Below are 20,600 nucleotides of genomic sequence, written 5' to 3' on the forward strand. Positions count from 1 at the left end.
ACACACACACTGCTGCAATGACACATACATTTAAGGTTGCTTTACAACAATGCAGTGTGGCCCAAAGAGAAGTCAAAGTAACCACTGAGAGAAACTGATTTGTGGGGTTAAAAGCAATAGAAGAAATAAGGTACCTCTCTCACCACAGAAATACGTTTCTATATAATTAACATGTGGACTTAAATTGATCGTCTCAGATGATGTCTACATTTAACCTGCATAAATGTGCATGACCTTGAATTCTGTTCAATGTGCAAGTCATTATGATGCTCCAGTGTTTCATTAAAAAACATTAATATAGGTAATTCAGCAATTCACACACACGGATCATTTCAGAAGCTACACATTACAAAATAAATAAAACTTAAGGATATCTGAATAAGGCGCAAAGTAACAGAATCATAGAATCGTACAGCAGAGAAATAGCCCACCTTATCCATGCCAACTGTGATACCCATCTATGCCAATTCCATTTGCCTACAGTAGGCCTGTATCCCCCTACACCTTTCCTATTCTAGTCCCTGTCCAAATGCCTTTTAAAATTGTAATTGTATCTGCATCTACCACCTCCTCTGGCAGCTTAATCCAGCTAACCTCCACCCTGTGTGAAAAACTTACCCTCAGAGCACCTTTAAATTTCTCCAATCTCACTTTAAACCTGCGTGCTCTCATTCTAGACTCCTTGCCCTGCGATAAAGACTGTAATCATTCACCATATCTATGCCCATCATAGTTTTATAAACCTCTATAGCATCAATTCTCAGCCTCCTATGTTCCAGTGAGAATAAACGCAGCCAATCCAATCTCTCCTTATAACTACAGCTCTCCATTCCAGGCAACAATTTGGTGAATCTCTTCTGCACTCTCGCTATTGCTACCACATCCTTCCTGTAATTTGGCAACTAGAACTGTACATAATATGCCAAATACAGTCTAATCAATGTTTTGTACAGCTGCAACATGATGTCCTAATTCTTATACTTAATGCCCAGCCTATATAGGTAAGCATACCAAATGCCTTCTTCACGACCCTATCCATCTGTGCCTCCACTTTCAGTGAGCTATGAACATGCAGCCCAAGGTTCCTCTGTATATCAATACTCCTAAGGTCCCTGCCATTTACTCTATATGCCCCACCAAAATTTGACTTCTGGAAGGTCTGAGTAAATTTTAGTTGAAACCAGGGCATAAAAGGAACAGTAGGCTACTGTACCACGACCAATTCTGCCATTCAATAATTAATGTAGGCCTTTCACCCAACTCCATGTACACATCCCTTTGGGCATCAAACATCTTTGTGAAATTATCAATTGACAGTGTTAATTATCATTGAAGAAGATCCATGTGTTCATCATCCCCTGTGGTCCTGCAACACCAGGCTCCAATTTTTAAAATCAAACCTCTGCTCCTAGCAGAAATATTCCTTTCTAGCTACACTTGCAGATGCCCACAATTTCTTGAACTTCATCCTAATTAATTTTATCTTTCTAAATTCCCGGGCATACATAACCATAGTTTGTGTAATCATGCCTTGTTATTTAAGTCTTAGAAGGATCTAGAGCAGATCTGGGTACTTATAAACTCAGTGAAAGCAGGAATTCTTTTTTGACAACGTTGCTCCAACCAATAAGTTGAAAGGAGGGCAGGCCATATACCTCAGAACATAGCATCAAATGAACACTAAACTTTCACTATCTATAGAATGAATAACACACAAACTGCAGCAACTTCTCCCAATAAAACCAGGGTAACTTTTTTTCAGTTACAACTAAATGGAGTAAGTGGAGGTAAGTCAGATGGATTGATATTATGGACAATGTTTTATTATTTGCAACAGTATAGTCACAAAACTGGATTAACAGGAGGATTACCCCAGTCATCTTGGTTCTTGGAAACGGCACATCTCTGAAAAGCAACCAGGGTTACTACTCCAGACAATTCAGGAACTCCTGTTTGACATCCATGTGTAGATACTAGACAAGCACAGTCCAAGTTTCAACTGTTGTTTTAACATCTCAATGGCAGATTTATTAAGTCAATATTAGCCAAATGGCCAAGATGCTTTATGGAACTCCAGTTAATATTCCAGCATACAAGCAAATCGTTTAACAAAGAGGAAAAAAACTGAAGCAATTAGATCCAGATCTTGTACAATCCTCAATTTTTACTTTGTATGTCTCACTTGTTGATTAATTTATTGCCTTTTGCTGCTACTGTTCTCACAGCTGTGTCTCCTCTTGAAGGTATTGGATCTTTCATTGTTATACAATTCCTTAGTGCCAGCTGCCCTCTGGTATCTCACCTAAGGCACCTCATCATTAATGGTGGAGTCCCACCTGCTTTGCTGCCAAGCCACCTGCCCAGACAGACCAGAGCAAGATCTTATTTTCACCTAACACCTCTGATAAGACAACATGTTCAGGGTGAGGATACATGATCAAACAACTCAGTGCAGATCAGAAAATACTTGACAAGCTTTCCTGATTGTATTTTGGTAAACACAACGTGATACCCATCAGATCTATTCAATTTTAAACCACATGTAAAGCACACATCAAACCAAATCGAGATAATGCAAAAGAAAAATATACATTTGTTTTAGAAAGTAAGCATTGGAATGGCAAATACAAAAGAGGCACAAAGTCAAGGGTGCTTCAGAAGGTAATGTATGAGCTGAAGGACTATAAAATCTAATGTTAAATCTTCCATGAATTTTTCTGTCGTTGGCCAAAGTGTGGCTTATGACTCCCCGATCATGAACTCCCCAAAACCAGCCTGTTTTAGTTGTTTGCTTTTATTTCCCCCTATCCGAGGTAAAATATTATTAGTCTCAGATTAATTGACCAATGCACATTTTATTATAAACTGCATTCTAACTTAAATTAGAACTATTCATTCCCACGGTGACCTGTTGAGTAAATTAAGTCCACAATTCCAAAGCATCACGCCGTTTCCGCTGATTTGTAGCTGTTTTCTTCCATTTCCGAACTTTATTGTAAACACTCTCTCGACTAACGTAGGAAATGCCCCATTATAATGAAAATCACTTTCCCATTACATCCGGAGGAAAACACCAGCGATGTTCTTTAAAAAACAGACTACAGTGTCAAATCACGTATCTGCAACTCAATTAATAATTAAACGTAGCTAAGCAGTTTATAAATGCATAAATTATAGGGCATGAATCACAGGTTGAAACTCGTGGGCGATAATTGGAGTTGAATTAAGACGGGTCGATTGTAAAAATCACTGGAAGACATTTCAAATAATGCCGAGTTTATTGTGAAACAGAATGTCTTAATTCTGTTCAGCGAAAGAGCCTTCACCATGGACAGTGACTTTCCGGGTGCTGAGTGTACTTTGTGTTAATCTCCAGTCTCTGCAAGTCTACAGAAGCAATGACTAGCAGTTGATTACTGGGTAAATAGAACAGCCATTAATTTAGCCGACAGTCCTAGACGTTGCGTCCAAAGAGATCATCACCGGTCACGGTTTTTCTTTCAGCCGAGCTGATTTCTCCACGGTCCCAATTCAACGCACTGCAACTGCGCTCACAATGCACCAGGCTGTTAAAACCCAGTCTGTACCGGTACATATCCTACCCCACTTTCTCCGTGCGTTTTCACGAAAGCCGATTACGACTCAGTTAAGCCATTGGTATCTTGATTTTAAAAAATCATAACTTTAAGGTGGGGGGGGGGGGGTAAGAGATATAGTCCGGAATCAAAGCGGACCCAAGCGATCACAAGATCTGAAATAACGACGGCGTTCGGCACCTTGGAGTTGCAGGAGGAAATGCACGGAGTGTTACAGGTCTCCGTCAAGCCGTGGTCTCCGCCAACAGGGGAATTCATTCATCATCTCCGCACGGCATCCTTCCTTTCAGCAAATCTCACCGACCGCTTCGCAAGTGCGGGGAGACTCGGTTACAAATGATCAGCAAATACCAGGGAGCCAGATGCACGGAAAAGGGACTCAAATCCCAAGTTGGACTCTGCAGCCAGCTATTCAAATCCACTTAAACATATCTTTAATCACAGCCACATTAAAACCGGTTATTACAACAGATGTATTTGAATGCGTTAAGTGGTCAGCAGAATTTTTAGATCAGAATCAAATACTAAAAAGAAATAAATTAAACAGCATCCAAATGTTGTTCAGAAAGATCCCTGGTATGGTACAGGGAGCTGTTCGTAGTACCTAAAAGCGAGTTAAATATTCCCCGCAATGCAACGTAATTGCATGTCAAACAACCTCCCTTCACCTGTGACCATCAGTACGGATGGGTCCGGACACTCCTGCGCAGCACCAAGTATTATAGTGGATTGCAAACTATTTAAATCATTGCAATGAAAACTATGATTTCCAATCGTTCATCTCGGGATTAATTCTCCAGTGTCACTGGAATGGCGCGAGGTAAACCGGGCTGCACATCTGGGGAAAGTGTTAAAACAGCTGTCCTGATGAATGGATGGGGGGGGGGGGGGGGGGGTAGCACAGACCGAAGTGGGGAAATGAGCAAGGGACGAGGGCGAAAGATTAACACACGCGCGACCTTCCTCGGATTTTGTCCGACACGGGTTTCTGGCTGTCAGAAGGGACGCCCGTGAGATTATCCAAGGCGTCGGGAGAAAGAAAATGAACAAAAAGTTCAACGAAGCAGATACACAAAAAAAATGGCAATATTCAGAATGCTGTCAGTTCGCTTTGCCGGGCAGTGTACGCCCGAGACCCGTCTGCACACTCCTGTCCCGGTAACTGTTCCCACTCCCCTTCCCCTATTAACCCAAACCTGGTGTTCACCTTCTAAAGTTCACCCATCCGATGATAACATGTTTACACTGTGTCTTGGGTTAGTCGCTTCCAATTTTTCACCTGAAAGTAATCGCGAGTGCATCTGATTGGAAATGGGCAATTCATTTAAGAACTAGAAATGCGATTGTCTTGACATTCCTTGTGTTTGTTTTTTTAATATAAAGAGGTGCAGAAAATACCCACTTCATGGAGCTTATTTGCATACTGCAGTCCAGAATAGTTTGCTGGAGAGATGAAAAAAAATTGCAGCGTTGCTACAGCAACCGCGAACCCGAAAATCTCCCCCTCATTACAAGAAAATGCAAACCTCCTAATAGATTGCGGTGTTGCCTCGTAAGAAGGAAATAAATAAAAGGGCGAATAGCGGCTCCTAACTTACCGCCGGCTGCAGCGATCCAAAGCAAACAACAGAGCAGGATCCGGCTCAGATTGACTTGCACCTTCATCATAACTGTAATCCCGAATGCACCAACACTGTCAGAGCTCCAGCGCGTCCGTGTTATTCTGAGCACAACAGCAGCAGCATGCACTCCGGTTTTTGATATCTAACACACGAGATGTTGAGACGGAGGCTTGTGGCGACGGAAGCCCTTTCAGTATTATTCCTCCCCTTCTTTCGTTCAGCGCCTTGCTGTTGAAACGTTAAGAGCTGAGGAAAAAAAACCGGTGTACGAAGAGCTCCCTCCGGCTCTTGCTGCTTCACGCATGGAATGAACCATCTCAGGGAGGGTTGTTGCGCCTTCAGCGGACGTTTTCCGAAAAAAAATTGATGTCTTATGTCACACTTGCCAGCCTATTTTAGTCAAATCCTCTTAAGTGAATTACATAGTTATCACACATGCTCACTTGACAAGAGTTTTCATTAAAATACGAGTGGGTGGAAGAGTGCAGTAATATTGCTCTGGGACAGAATAATATTGCACAGTATATTGAACTTGTGAGGTACAAAACCATGTGAATGGATTCCCATACGTGTGAGGTAATAAAGCCCATTGCCCAGAACATGTCTGGACTAAAACTATGAGTGAAGAAAAAACAGATTGTCAATCTTAACAATTTAAGCAATCTTCCACAAGAGTTATATATACAGTATTTTGTACAAGTTTTCCTTTTATCTGTTTGTATTCCAAACATGACTAATTTCCAAAATTGCATCTGTATATTGGACCATCATCAACATTTATTTCAAGGCATCATTGCGGTGATCTCTTGTGTTTTTATAAACACTTCTCTCTTTGATGCAGGTTTCCCTAAATTACATGAGTAGCAAAATTTCAAAATTAACTTGGGTTGTCCTAAGGTTATGATATGGCTTCTAATAATGCAAGTTTTTTTCGATATTTCCTCTTGCATTGGAGATTGATCTTCTTTATGAAATTGTTCAGGTTCTTGGACACTATCCAAGTCTCGCATTTCCCCCAAATCAGATGCAACTCAAACAGTGATACTATAGTGCAAATAGATTTTAAGGATGGAGCACATATAGTTTGTATTGTATTCAGCTAGTTTGGTAGCGGAAAAGGAAATTTATCCTGATGTGTCCAGTTCAAGAACTGTAACAGTACAATTATTGCACTTTGCACTTATTTGTAATTCCTTGGAGCATGGAGACAGATTGTGGATGCTTTGCAATTTGTCAACTTTTAAACATTCATTGAAACATGTCATGACTGGGATATATGGTGCCAATTTATCACTGACCCAGCTAATTTTTGCATACTGATAATTTCCAGATCCTGTATACAATTAGGGGTATTCATTATCCATTTGTGAACATTGTAAAACTCTACTTTCTCTGGTGAATAAACATTGTTTCATTTATTTTAATCACCAGTGTTGCATTTTTCCTAACATTGATCTATAATTAATATATCAAGTGAACCCAGTGATGTCAATAACAACCTGTATGTATCCATTCCCTTCGATACTGAAAAAATGATCAGCTTACTTCAAGGAGAAGGGGATATTGTAAGGAGGTGACCAAAAATTTGAAGAGCCATGTTTTAAAGAGGATGTTGATGGAGGGGAAGGATCTGAAAGGTGGAAGGGTTTAGAGCTAAATCTAAAGACACAACTGATAATGAATGTTATCAAGAGCAAATAATACATACAGGGGTAGCATTAGAGGAACCAAAAGTTTGTGTGAATATGTGAGTGTGTGGTGAGAAGATGGAATTGTTAATTTAGAAAAGATTCGAGTGATGAGGAGCAGTGAGACCATACAGGTATGTTCAAGAATTCAGAATTTTATATTGGAGGCATGTAAGTTTTTGAGCTCATGTTGGGGATCAGTGGGGGCAGAAGTGATGAGTGTGTGACCTAGGGTAAAAAAAGATAGAGCGAATGGACATTGAAGCTTCCTGTGTGGAGAAAGGAGTGAAGCTTGGGATCGGAGGGGCAGAAAGGTTAATGACTAATGGTGACATGGATAATAACTCCATCAGCAACTAATTTGTGATAAAGTTGGAGATGCAAAATGTTATGGAGGTGGATGTAAGCTGTGGTTCTGACAAAGCTAAATGTTTGCTTCTCTGATGAAGAGGGATAGAAATATAGAGAGTGTTAATCAATATTCACGTTTAGAGTATGTATCCTACAGTACAACTTGCCAAGCCTTTAATTGTCACCACCAATTCATCTAATACATTGTGTAAGATCACACCCATGTGTGCTTAAAATTGCAATACAATGGCTTTTGGATTTTGCGATGTTTTACACTTTAACAGGTTTAATTTATTTGGCAAAAAATTGAAATCTTTGTGTTTATTTAAAAGGACCTCTTAAATAAATGATTTTTCTTTGCATGATCCATAATGGATCGTGCAAAGGAAAAATCAATCTGATAAATCTGTTTTACATTTCTTCCCCTCACTATTTTTGTTCCCTTCCTCTCCTTTGAGGGAGAGTTTCATTGGCAGCAGTTCACCTGCTATAAATTGGAGGTTTGACATTAACAATACTGTCAACTAAATGACCACGTGGAGGTGCATCAGAAAACCTTTTCATGCCAGCATTATTGGAGTTGTCTAGTATTTTCCTTGAAAATGTAGCCACTTAGATTTTTTTTTGAAAATGGTTTCCCCATAGATATCAAATAGACTTGGGGAAATGAACAGAGTGCTATCCATTTCTCTTCTCTTCTCGATTTGTGTTGATGAATATCAAAGTGATTACAGATTCACTGCCATATCTGCCAATTATCATCACATAGGGCACTAATGCAACAGGTTGGATTGGGGTGACATGGAATGTTTGGCACAAAACTGGTCTGATTTGACATAGTCCCTCTCTCACCTTATTTCAGCTACCTTATGTAAGATTGCTCAATCTTACCCATGTTATACATATAACAATTTTCTTTTACTACCAATATAATACTTGAATATAATATAAACATAAATATGATGTTATATTGTGCATATTACTCTTGACACTTTCATGCAAAAGATGCAAAAATCACGATTTTTCTGGAAAATATGGAATGCTTATTGCCAATCGAATGAGTAATGATTAAGTTTGTTAATAGAATTATTCTGGTGCAGCGTTAAAAATAAAATCAGATCAATAGCATGTTGAAATTGGCCTCCAATCTCTCCAGCAGCTCACAATAACACCACTCCATTTGCAGCATGAAAGTTTGTAGAGGCTATGAGTGCACTTGAAATTATCCAGCTGCTAATGGGTAGCTCTGCAGGTTCCTGACAACAACTCGAGTAGGTGGGAATACTGAGCCTAGAAATTGGATTGAGTTGCACGTTCTCCATGTGCAAATTGCCCACACAGGTGAGCTTGCTTGGGATGAATTGATTGCTGATACAATCAAAGTGGGAATCGCACCCATTGAGAAATTGGTAATTCCATGCATGAATTACCCCCGCGCGGTCGACATTTCCCGAGTGACCGTGGCACAGCTAATGTCACAGATCACTCACCATGCATTTCCTCCTTTGTGGCAAAGGCTATGGCCTCTGGGTGCAATTTACAGCCTTCATTTATTACTCACAGAAAATCTAGCAACACATTGTGCAATCTCTGGCAATGAGACATCAACTAATGCCTCTGCATTGTGATATCGACCAGACCGGATTCAATCTGTCAGCTTCAAGTTTCCCTTCACACCAGCTCCCATCACTGACCCTTCACCAGCCCACAGCTCGGCGTGGCGTGAGGCAAAGCTGAGCACGGGAGGGGGAGGGGGGGCAGACCCTTATGTCGGGAGGTGGGAGTGCCCAAAGACACGGATTATCACCCCGCGTTTTGCCCTCTTTTATACCGCTGTTCCGTGCCTACCACGGGGAGTCCCCTTTAAATCCTCACTTGCTTTTCGGCTGCCAGCGTGGTGAAGATGCAGCAGTTGTGAGTTCTGCATGCAGCTCCTGATGGGAATCGTATACGCAAGCTTCTGTGAGCAAAATACCACAGCGCTGTTTTTGACAAGTTTCACCGATTTTTTTTTTGGGGGGGGAAGAGATCCAAAAAAAATGGGAGTACACGTTGCACATGCTTAGCCCAACAAAAAGAGGGTGTCACCCAATTCGTGACTTCACGGGAGGTTTAATGGCGTTCCTCCAACAAGTGTGTGCAAGTCGCGAGTGTGAGTGAACTGGGTTTCGCGGAATAGTTTGCCGCAAACCCAGTTCTACTGCACAGCGCGCCCTGAATGAGTGGTGTTGACAGAGGCAATTGATGTTCCAGCTCGTTGGTAGCGAGACTCGAAGAGCCACTCTCTGAACTTGTGCTGCCTTCAATCGTCCTGTTGTCTGTGGGGTGGGATGATGCCAACGGCCAACTGCAAACAAAATGCCACATGAGAGGACCGCTTTATTCTTATTTAAAGAGAGAGATTTCTGTCCTTTTCCAACCCTGCCCCCTCACATAATAAAACTCGGACTTTATCCATCTTCCTATCTTCAGTCAGGTTAGTTTGCGTTCTCCTCCCCGCCTATAAAAATATGCCCTTCTGTTGTTTTTTTTATGGATTCCACCCATATCTCTCATTTCCCATTACTTCAACCAAATCAGTACTGCTCGAATTCTGGGCTTCTGTTTCTTTTGCTTTGATTCCATCGCATGCCCTTTAGTTCTTAATTCTTCAATCGCCATCCCGCTTTCAAAACAAAATCTATGACAGGGCGGCGTTAATCATGATGTAAATGCATCATTATCCATGTAGTGTGCAAAACCGATGAGTTGCTGTGATATATGCGTGCGGTTACAAAGGTTGCGTTATGCAGGAGTTTGTTTCACCGTGCATTAGCAGCGTCAGTGCTGATGTTTTGTAATGCAAATCAGGAATTCGGCTTGATCTGGCTCCTGAGCCAACTCCAGGAAGATTCCCTCTTCGCGACGATTTCTCTTCCCCACCTTCTGGATGAGGGCTGGTTCCCCCGTTTTAATTTCAGTTTGGACATTGGATGTCGTGGGAATGTGTATTTTATAATACGTAATCCGTTTCCTCCACAATGTATACTCTTCTGGGCACAGTGCTTTGACTCTATATTTCTAAATGCTTTCAATAAAGAGGCTTCTTGTCAGGGAGGAGGTACCGACCACCAAGATAGCAACGGCTGAATCCTGTAACATACATGCCACCTACAGGCGATTCCCCGTAACCCAACACAATTATACATTTTGTGGTGAGGGCTGGTGAATAAATGCTTTTTTGTGGGGGTGAATAACACACAGGGGCATGCACACTTTATTAAACAATGAGCAATTGGAACTTTTTGATGAACGTTTGCATTATATTCAGGAGTATCATGTAAACACTTGGCTGAACAATTTTCAACCGAGAAAGGTATCCGAGGAGGAGATTTGGGCTTCTAACTCACCTTGTGATATTGAAAATGAAATTAATTTATAGATCGCAGCAATTTACTCTGCAGCAATATCAAAGCGTGGACAGACACACAGATAAATACATAGAATCTGCAAATTCCCATAATCCATGCTCAAGACTTAGAAACTGCCAGGCTGCTAAAACGGTAAGATTAAATAGTTTCATAATAACTGACTTCACTAATTTACTGACGGAGTGTTATTTTATTGCATATATATGTGATTGGCATTACTGGTCTGCTCCTCGGTTCATGTACTGTAGTTAGTACTGGAGACCCCAGCCCAATACAACAGTTGTAGTAACACCCTTCTCCATTAACTTCTACCCCAGGGTCCCACTAGGAGTTGAGGTCAGCCCAGTGCGGCTGGGACGTTCCACCCTCCCCCCGGGGATGTATTTGAACTTCAGCTCTTCGAGGCAACAACAGCCTCAAAGTCCACTCGAGACCTTCATGCAGTGAAATCAATGCCTTCTGCAACAGCTCTCATGAGCCATGTTGCTGGGTTAGACGCAAAGTAATGAGTAAATTTTGCATGGTTTTATTTTGCCAGTCCAAACTTCTGCACTTCAGTTTATACTCAAGCGAGGAGAAATAATCAGAGACTTCGCTTCTGCTCCTGGGCTGAGCAGTCGCGATCTCTGACCATAAATAAGTTAGGACTGTTTTCATTTTAACAGCAAACACCGGCGAATGAAAGAGAAATGGAGGGGATTTCTGTGCATAGCTGCGGGAATTCTCACTGTGGGGGAAAACTGAAACATCAACTGAAACAAAGTCACGGGGATGTTCTCTACGGCGCCCATCCACTGCGAACCTCGGGACCATGTAGATACAACCATTAGTTTAAATCTACATGTTCATACAATTCGAAATGCTATGAGGAGTGTTTCTGCCTACTTTGGGAGCGTGACTGAATTATCTATTTTTACGCTCGACGATACTTCAAGCCCAAACTGTTGCATTTTACATGCATTATTTTTAAGCAAAACAACAAATATTTAACAGTTTAGTGGAAGAGTTGCTAGCAACAACATCAGAAGATATAAAACCGAAAGGGGATGAAGGGGGATTGACTAAGTCAATGCATCTCCACAGCTATGGGCAATAACGAATATCGAGTTGCTTATGACCGGGAGACGTCATATCTCAACGGAAGGAGCTGCACAAAGATATGAACATGGTTGGAAAAGGGATCAGATAGGTGACATTCAAGAAGAGAAATCCAAAATGCACGAACGATCTTCAATAATTCAAAAGGGGAAAGTAAAGTGCATGGAAAATGAAAGACATCTAGGTCTTGATTGATGATACATTGAAAGTATTACAAAAATACGCTACTGCAGTGAATAAGGGGAGTCTGAGGTTGCGGTAAAATGACGGGTTAAGGTTGAGCTAAAAGGATGTATATTTGCCACTTTATAAACTGTTGATGCACATTAAACCCCAGCATAAGAACAATATCACAGCAACTGAAAGAATAGAGAGATGAGAACAAGAAGGTGATTGGGGGAAATAGGAAAGTGGGATGGTTGAGGACTGGTTTTGTAAACTGGGGTGATTCTCATGGAGGAAGAGAAGTTTGAAATATGATAAGATTGTTGTTTTTAAGATCCTAAATATACCAATGGTGACCATATCAAGCTCTTTCATCTCACCTGGTCCACAACCAGAGGGTACGTTGCACTTTATAGTAATTGTGGGGATGGGAAGGGAGGCATAGGGGTTTGTGGATTACCATAGTGGGGCACTTAAGTTCGGTAGTAATTAGTGAAAACTTTATTTCAATGAGTGGTTGAGTTGCCAATCTACAGAACATATTACCTTGGGATATGATGTAAATAGTACTGATGCATTAAAATGTAAATTAGATTGATTTCTTTCAGTAAATAACAGTTATAGGCTCAGTATATGAATAATCACAGCCATATAGGCTTGAGTGTAAAGTGCGTGCGAGGATCCTATGGTCCCCATTTGGGCTTTCCTAATTTCTTATCTGGGCTTGCAGTCGATTCATTATAATGATGGTTGCTATAACGAATCCACAGGTACATATCACACCTTCTGCCAGAACTGTAGAAGCCAAACTAGATAGATTTTTGTCTGTCTTCATTCAGCAATTTCCATGATCCAGGTGTAGTTTGCAGTTCTGGGTAGCTCATAGACTTTCTTCTGGATTCAGTGAAACTGATCACACTTGTAAAAAGAACCTCGCATTGCTAAGCTCTTATTGCACGGATCTAGTTACATGATGGAGCAACCCAAGGGATGTAATAATGTGTCCACTGGCACACAAACTGGATACTGTGTCTTCAGTACATGCAATTCATTAACTTTCTGAGTGTTGGAACAGATTAAAATTCTGTTGTGACAAGGTCAATGCAAAAAGAAGGTGGTTTGTTTCTACACAACAAATGGTTGAACAAAATAGTATTTTTGGATTTTTTTAAGAAAAAGGACATCAATCTATAACACATCCCATTAAATACTAAACAACAAAACAAGCTGCTCTCCTAAATTATGGCTGGAAAATCCATTTTCCTTTACAACTTCTAACCGTGATGTGATAAGTGACCACCTAAAACCCAATTTGTAACCTAGTCCAGAAATTGCTGCTTAGACCTTCTTGGAACTGGCTGACCTTTTACCTTGTATTCCGTTGTGATTTTTTTCTCTGCATTCAGGTTAGTATGTGACATTCCCAATGACTTTTTCCATATTTCATTAATGTAAGAGTTCTTGGTTTCCAGAAAAGAAATATTATTCAACCCAATCAAATACAAGTGTTAAACACCCTTTGTATTTTAATCCAAATAAAACTGCAACAAAGTAATATTGTAACACCAGATATAATCTGTTATAACATTTAGTAAATGCAAAATCAATATCACCATTTACCTGTGTGCAAATAATCGTTTTTTTTGAAATGTACTTTATCATAGCTATGTATCTTCCTCAAAGATTTGCACTAAGATCCTTTTGGTGCACTTAGTAAAAGTAATACATGTATTAATCACATAGATGAGAAGTTCCAAGTTTAATTCCTTTTCTCAATGAAGGTAGCATTTGGATAATTTAATTGGCCTCAATTCTCCAGACAAGAAGTTGAAAGAAAATCATCCAGAGTTCCAAGTCATGACTGTATAATGAAGCTTGTGCACATGTGATGTATGTGATGTGAAAACAAGTGTAGCTGCAATGCTTGCCATGATCATCATTACTTTGCTCTCATTCTCTAGGTTCACACTTGAAGAATTGACATATGAGTGAGATAATGTAGCATTGCCATTGATCTGCAGTTCACTAAGGGTGTAAATTTCAAACTCTGGACGACTCAACTTGCATTCTGGACTATCTTGCTTTTCAGTGGAGGTAAGGAGGACAGGAAAAGCTTGATTTCACTTGTTATGCCCTTGCTGTGCCCTCAAATGAAGTTTATCTGATTATGTACTGATACATGCACTATATGTATTTAGGTTGTCCAAATTTTAATCACCTTATATGTTCACTACAATATTACACAGTAATCAAAATTGCAATGTCCTTTCTATCAATTGTACGAGGGGTATTCTGTAACTGATTTATTATGTGGCTTGACTTCACATTGAACCTTTCTTTTTGATCTATTCTTACCAAAGAAGGCAGGTATTCAGATGTTGGAGTACAATTGTTTTCTGGAAATTGTGATTTGTATCATAGTTCATAACAGTATTGTGTTTTTATTTCCCTCTTTAGTCTATGTAAATAGCAGGACCCTTAGGAGCATTGATGTGCAGAGTGACCTTCAGGTGAAAGTCCACAGCTCCCTGAAAGTGAAGACATAAGTAGATAGAGTGGTAAAGAAGATGTATGTCATGCTTGCCTTCATTGGTTGGGGCACTGGATATAAAAGTTGGGAAGACGCTGCAGCTGTATAAAACATTGGTTCAGCCACATTTGAAGTATTGTGTCCAATTCTAGTCATCGCATTACAGGAAGGATGTGGAGGCTTTGGAGAGGGTGCGGAAGAGATTCACCAAGATGTTGCCTGGATTAGACAGTATTAGCCATAAGGAGAGGTTGGAGAAACTTGCATTGTTTTCTCTGGTGTGTGGAAGACTGAAGGGACATCTGATAGAACTTTATAAAATTATGAGCGGCATAGATAGGGTAGACAGAGTATTTTTCCTAGGGTAGAAATGTTAAATACCAAAAGGCATAGCTTTACACAGAAAGTGGTAGGTGCCTGGAATGCACTGCCAGGATGACTAGTGGAAGCAGATATAATGGTGACATTTAAGAGGCATTCAGAAGGGCACATGAACATGTAGGATATGGAGGGATCTGGATCAGGTGCAGGCAGATAGGATTAGTTTAATTTGGCATCATGGTCAGCACAGATATTGACATATTGTGGAGCAAAGGGCCTGTTCCTGTGCTGCACTGTTCTGTGGTTTCAGTTTTTAGATTACCAGGTCATGAAAAATAAATTATATCCTTCTTCATAATATGGTGCATCCCCACGTTTTGCCAGTCTGGGTAACAGAAATTCACCCTTACAGAATTCACAAATCATTTGTGAAACAGAATAAAATTCACCTTTATGGAATTTATGTAGAAAGAAATAAACACAAAATGTACACAGCAACGGAACTAGGTTACCAAGGATGATGATCACAGGCAGCCGGTTCACAGCGGTGGTCACTTAAGCGATTTGTTTTGGAAACTGACAAACCAACCTCTTCTATTGCTACCTGTACAACAGTACATTATCAAACAATGTAACATTCTTTTCTCATTACTTAAAACAACAACTCTTTAGCTTCAATCTACAAGACAATCAGAATTCCCTTACCTATCAACTATACACCCATGGGGGCAATACTGTTGGCAAAAAAACTTCCTGCAGGATCACATTTCTATTATAACATGGATTCAATGGGAAAAAAATGGCTTCACGTTATGAAACATTGCAATACGGATGGTTTTCTTGAACACAACCCTTCCATAACACAGGAGTACACTGTATATTTTCAATTTCAGAAGTATCTGCTTTTGAAACGTCAACATACATTAACACTCTGTTGGGACCTTGGATTTGAATTCAAACTCAACTGATCAGAAAGCTGCTTATTTTTGATGGTTGGAAAACTCCTGAGGGATTTGAGCACAAAATTCACTTTCTTCAAGGGAGTTAGACACTGAAAGCAATGTACTTTCTTGGAGTAGGAGATGCGTGTTTAATCTTCCATCAAGTAAAATGCTAAATGGCATTTTTTTTAAAAATGAGAAACCGATAAAGAGCCAAGACAGAATTACCAAGGTGAAAAGAACGGACAAAAAGGCAGGAAAATGCCTAAAAATTTGAAAGCCTATATTACTGTTGAGTTCCCTGTGAGCAGATGAATGATGAATATTGATATCACCACAGATAAAAATGCAGAAATAATGTGCATGACAGCCCTTGTGCAGCTGAAAAGGAGCAATCAAGGAATATTTAAGCAGGTTATCTAGCCAGAAGACTAAAGTATTCATGGATTAATTTACAAGAGTCAAGTGAGATTAAAGATTAGCGATGCTTTCCATAAAGAATAGAGAAATGAAATATGCAGAATTTTAGAAGACATCAATTGATTTATTTATCCAAAAAAAGAAAGTCAGGTTGTGAAAATAATTATAATGGTGAAAGCATGAAAATACAAATGTTCTTTGTGGTGCCATAAATTAAAATTTATGAACAAATACTGAAAAAAATGAATACAAATTATCTGTGTACTTTTGGAACAACAAGTTTGAAGAGATCACGTGAATGGCTGGTATGGGGTAAGTGAGTGGAGGAAGGTAGGAGCATGATGTTAGACACAATACAAAACAAATTATGTGCAACCTTCAATTGAGTTATTTAAATAATTTATCAAACCATAGCACAAAAACTTTATCAATAAACAATCTTCTGGAGAAACTCAGCAGGTCGAGCAGTATCAATAGGAGGAAAGGAATTGATGACGTTTCAGGTCGAAACCTTGCATCAGGACCCGAAGAATTGTCAATGAAAAATACCTGAAACGTCAACAATTCCTTCCCTTCCACAAATGCTGCTCGACCCACTGAGTTCCTCCAGCAGATTGTTTGTTGCTCCGGATTCCAGCGTCTGCCGTCTCTTGTGTCCCCACAAAAACTTTATATTTTGAATACAAATACTGAATATGCTATGGAATAGAAACTTAACGAGTTAGTTTGATGAGTTGCATTCATTTTTAGTTCAGAATTCTAGCATATGCAGTTTTTTTAAAAATTTCCAGCACTTTTTTTCTTGTTCTCTACACTGTTTCTTTCATTCATTTCTTTTATTTATCATTCCTCCTGACAGATAAACTGAGATTATCAAGCCTTCACCATCACTTGTTTCATTGAGTCCCTCTTAGTCTCCACCCTGTCACGGTGTAAAATGTCTACTCTAAGCTTGTAGGTTCTAAGCAGTTCAGGTCTTTTAGACACAGACTCAGGTTCCACATTAAGTTTCCCTCAGCTAGAAAAAGGTAAATGTTTACCTAACTTATCAACAAAGCTCAACATAGATCTCCAAGCTTCCAGACTCCCCTGGGATACAACTTCTATCCATCTTGGCTGTAGTGCCTTCTCAGATATGTCTTAACATGTCCTAATTCCACAAGTTTGATCTGCAGTCCTTGTGCAGAATTCATGTGACAATTAGCAATTACTTTGCCCTGCATTCACTAATCTCTGCTCAAATATTCCACATTGTAATGTTGCAATTGCATCCCACCTTCTGCACATCCCATTCTTCCTGCAGAGATCGGACCTTGAGAACAATTGTTCACTCCTCACCCACTTCATGACCATACAGGTTAAGTGTAGATTGACTTTGTTCACAATCTTTCGAAATAACAAGCAATTGGTTGTTGCATAGAAAGGCTCCTTTAACAAAGAAGGTGTTTATACCTAGTCTCAATTCTGCTGCATTTCCTCAGATAATTCCCAAACCAATGGTCTTTATTTCAGTTAAAAGAAACAGCAAGGAGTATAATGGACAAGGCAGATGAGCTTAGAGCCTGGATTAGTAGATGGAACTATGATATTAATATATATATTGTAGCAGCACATGCATGGATTGCATATTAGCTACACAATTCTTTAATTGGCCAATCTTCCTACCATGTCTTACAGTTTTAACACCATTCACAAATAAAAGATTGGGGGTGATGGTGGTGGGGTGTTCTCGATGCTCCAATACCACCTTGAGGAATAAATATTCTCATACTGAATTCTCACCAGCTAACTAACGCCAGATGCCCAACCACTGGGCCATGAGGTACCCAATTTGAACAAGATTAATAATGCCTACTTCCACTTTGCACCAACACAGCAGCACAATATCTTGGGTACTTGATGGCTCTGGGCACCAACCCCCAGTAATTTCACACGAGTTTCTCCAATTAACCTCTCCAGACAAGTGAATATTAGCAGTCTAATCAATACCAAGAACTGTATGGTGACCAACACATGGGAGGTAATCCTGATCTATGGATGTATTGTAACATTTGTGTGAATATCCTACCACTTATTTCTGGAACAGCATCAGTTTCCTTTTGGCAGTTTATATTTGCCTTTCATTGGGTACAATAGTGCTTACAGGATTGTTTGATCTCTCTTAGTAATTTGCTTTGGTGGAATATCATGAGTAAATTGGTTAATACACTGTTTTTGTTCCCCTTTAAATATCACATGAAGTTTCAATGGTCATTTCTTGATTATTGAATTCACAATTTCTTTTGTTCCAATTCTGACTGATGGGAGGGCAGTTAGGGAGAAGGAACTCCGAGCAATAGGGGTCCATTACTGCTCTATTGATAACAATATTCTTCCTGGCCACACAAACCAACTGACTGGGTTTCATGGTGGCTGGATGACATTAATATAGAAACACAGAGAATCAAAGTGTAGGCCTTTCAACCTTTCGAGTCTGCTATGCCATTTAATACGATCACAGTTGATAATCCAAATCCTCATTCTTGCTTTCTCCCTGTCTCCCTTGGTTTCTCTAGCCCTGAGAACAATATCTGACTCATTCTTGAATGATGTTTAAGGATTTAGCTTCAGCTGCTTTCTGCAGTGAAGGTTCAACTTGTAGTTCCCGACTTGCAGTTGGCACATGTTCTTTCTGATTGATCTACCAACCAGGAACAATAGATCATCAGTAGTTGCCAGTGTTGAGGCTGTCTAGTTCTTAATGATCAGTGCATTAATAGTCCAAGAACGTGTCTCAAATATTTAATTGATCTCCCAAAGATGAAGCATCATCAAGTGATCACCCTCCAGATTCTTATTGCTTTTCCCCAAGGATCTTGTTTTGTCAGTACTTGCAAATCTGCACTTACCTGACTACAGTGGCTGAATCAAAACCAATTATGTGATGCTCCTATGTTAATCCTGTTGTTGAATCACCATTGAGACCTCCCTCCATCTACTTTTCAGCTGTTCTTGTCCATGGTGGATCTTTTCATGTCCTTGCAAATATGCTGTTGGTGTCCTGGCCACAGCTTTTTGAGTTACCTACATTAAATTACTGCATGACTTCCCAGAGCAGATGATGCTGCAGTTTGTCTGTTCTAGAGGAGCACCACGAGGGCAGCACAAGCCCATTGTATCATATGTCATCCTTTGAGGGAGAATGCATTTTCCTACTCCCATGTACCGGAGATTCTGTGGCAAAGAATACACTGGAGTCCACAGATTCCCTTCTATATTCTTCCTCCAGTGGGTGAGGGTCAACAGCACCAATGTCATAAGTCATACACTGATTTTGGACCCAATTCTGGAAATATCTTTTGCAGTCACAATCCAGTCTATTCTGACTGCGGGGAGGATATCCAGTACCCTGATATGCCGTTCACAGTTTGCATTTGATTGACATTGCAGTCTGGCCTTCTCACTCTGGGGCTGACTAATCAAATACACAGCCAGATTCAGTTTGTCTGCAATGTTGTGACTCGATCCATTTTGGCTCAAGTGAGGATCCCCGAGCAGCATAATTCATCATCGTTGCTTTTTTCCCCATCACTTGATTGCTTGCACCTTCTTAATCAAATTACCGAATAATTTGATTCACCTGTTTGTTTAGCTCTTTGGATGTTAATTTCCTGCAAAAGATTTTTCCAACCAAGTGAAATGCCATGCTGCATGGTGAAGAGGTTGCCTCATTAAAGCCAAATGCTCTGTTATCCTCATTAGGGCCTGATAGGGAGAGCTCCTGATTGTTCCACATGCTGTGGATCTCATAGACATTAGACCAAGTGCAACAGTGATACCGATTTATGATGACTAATGCACACCAATATAGACCATGGCTATCAGTGTTTGATATTCCCCTTGCAGATAGGAGTGGTGTGCAGCTTATTGGAGATGAGCTGAAACACCAAAAGCCGTCCTCAGTGCAAAGTCACACTTGGTCACTGTCCATTTGCAGTGGCAATCCCCACCTATAAAATACTTGACCGTCGGAACACCATCAGCTGTAGACACTCTATGTTCTGATATGGAACTATTCATTTAGTGAAATGGTTGATTACCACCAAAACATAAGAACAGTTCTTTGAAGGCTTGGTCAAAGGCCCTTTGAAATCAAATTGGAGATGGATCCAAGGTCCTGCTGCAGTCAGTGGACTGTAAGAAAGCCCTGTTGATGTGCAAGGTCTGTAAGTGGCACCGTGTACAAGTATCCATGTGATTCAACATCCTGGGCCACCACACCACTTGTGAAAGCTTGACTGGCAAGGGCATGGTGGAATAATGGCCTTCCATAGGATGTGAGCAAAAGAGATGTATCATTTCCTCCTGTAGGGCAGATGGGGCACATATTACAGAGTGAGGATTGTGCCGAGAGAGAGGTAGTGGCTATTTGCCAGCACCTACTGACACTGTTTCTGAAGTCTATGGAGCAAGGGCTGA

The 20,600-nt window shown here is 40.2% G+C and overlaps 1 protein-coding gene across 1 annotated transcript in view; it reads right to left on the bottom strand.

The window, feature by feature from the left end:
- LOC127581617 (CUB and sushi domain-containing protein 1-like) overlaps positions 1-5,488 on the bottom strand; it is a 1,418,367-nt gene extending 1,412,879 nt beyond the window's left edge. Inside the window, 1 exon segment of the mRNA XM_052036133.1 lies at positions 5,195-5,488. Coding sequence (XP_051892093.1) covers positions 5,195-5,264 — 70 coding nt within the window. The 5' untranslated portion in view covers positions 5,265-5,488.
- Between the last annotated feature and the right edge of the window lie 15,112 nt (positions 5,489-20,600).

Source organism: Pristis pectinata, chromosome 22 (genome assembly GCF_009764475.1).
Source record: "Pristis pectinata isolate sPriPec2 chromosome 22, sPriPec2.1.pri, whole genome shotgun sequence".
NCBI classification, from domain to species: domain Eukaryota; kingdom Metazoa; phylum Chordata; class Chondrichthyes; order Rhinopristiformes; family Pristidae; genus Pristis; species Pristis pectinata.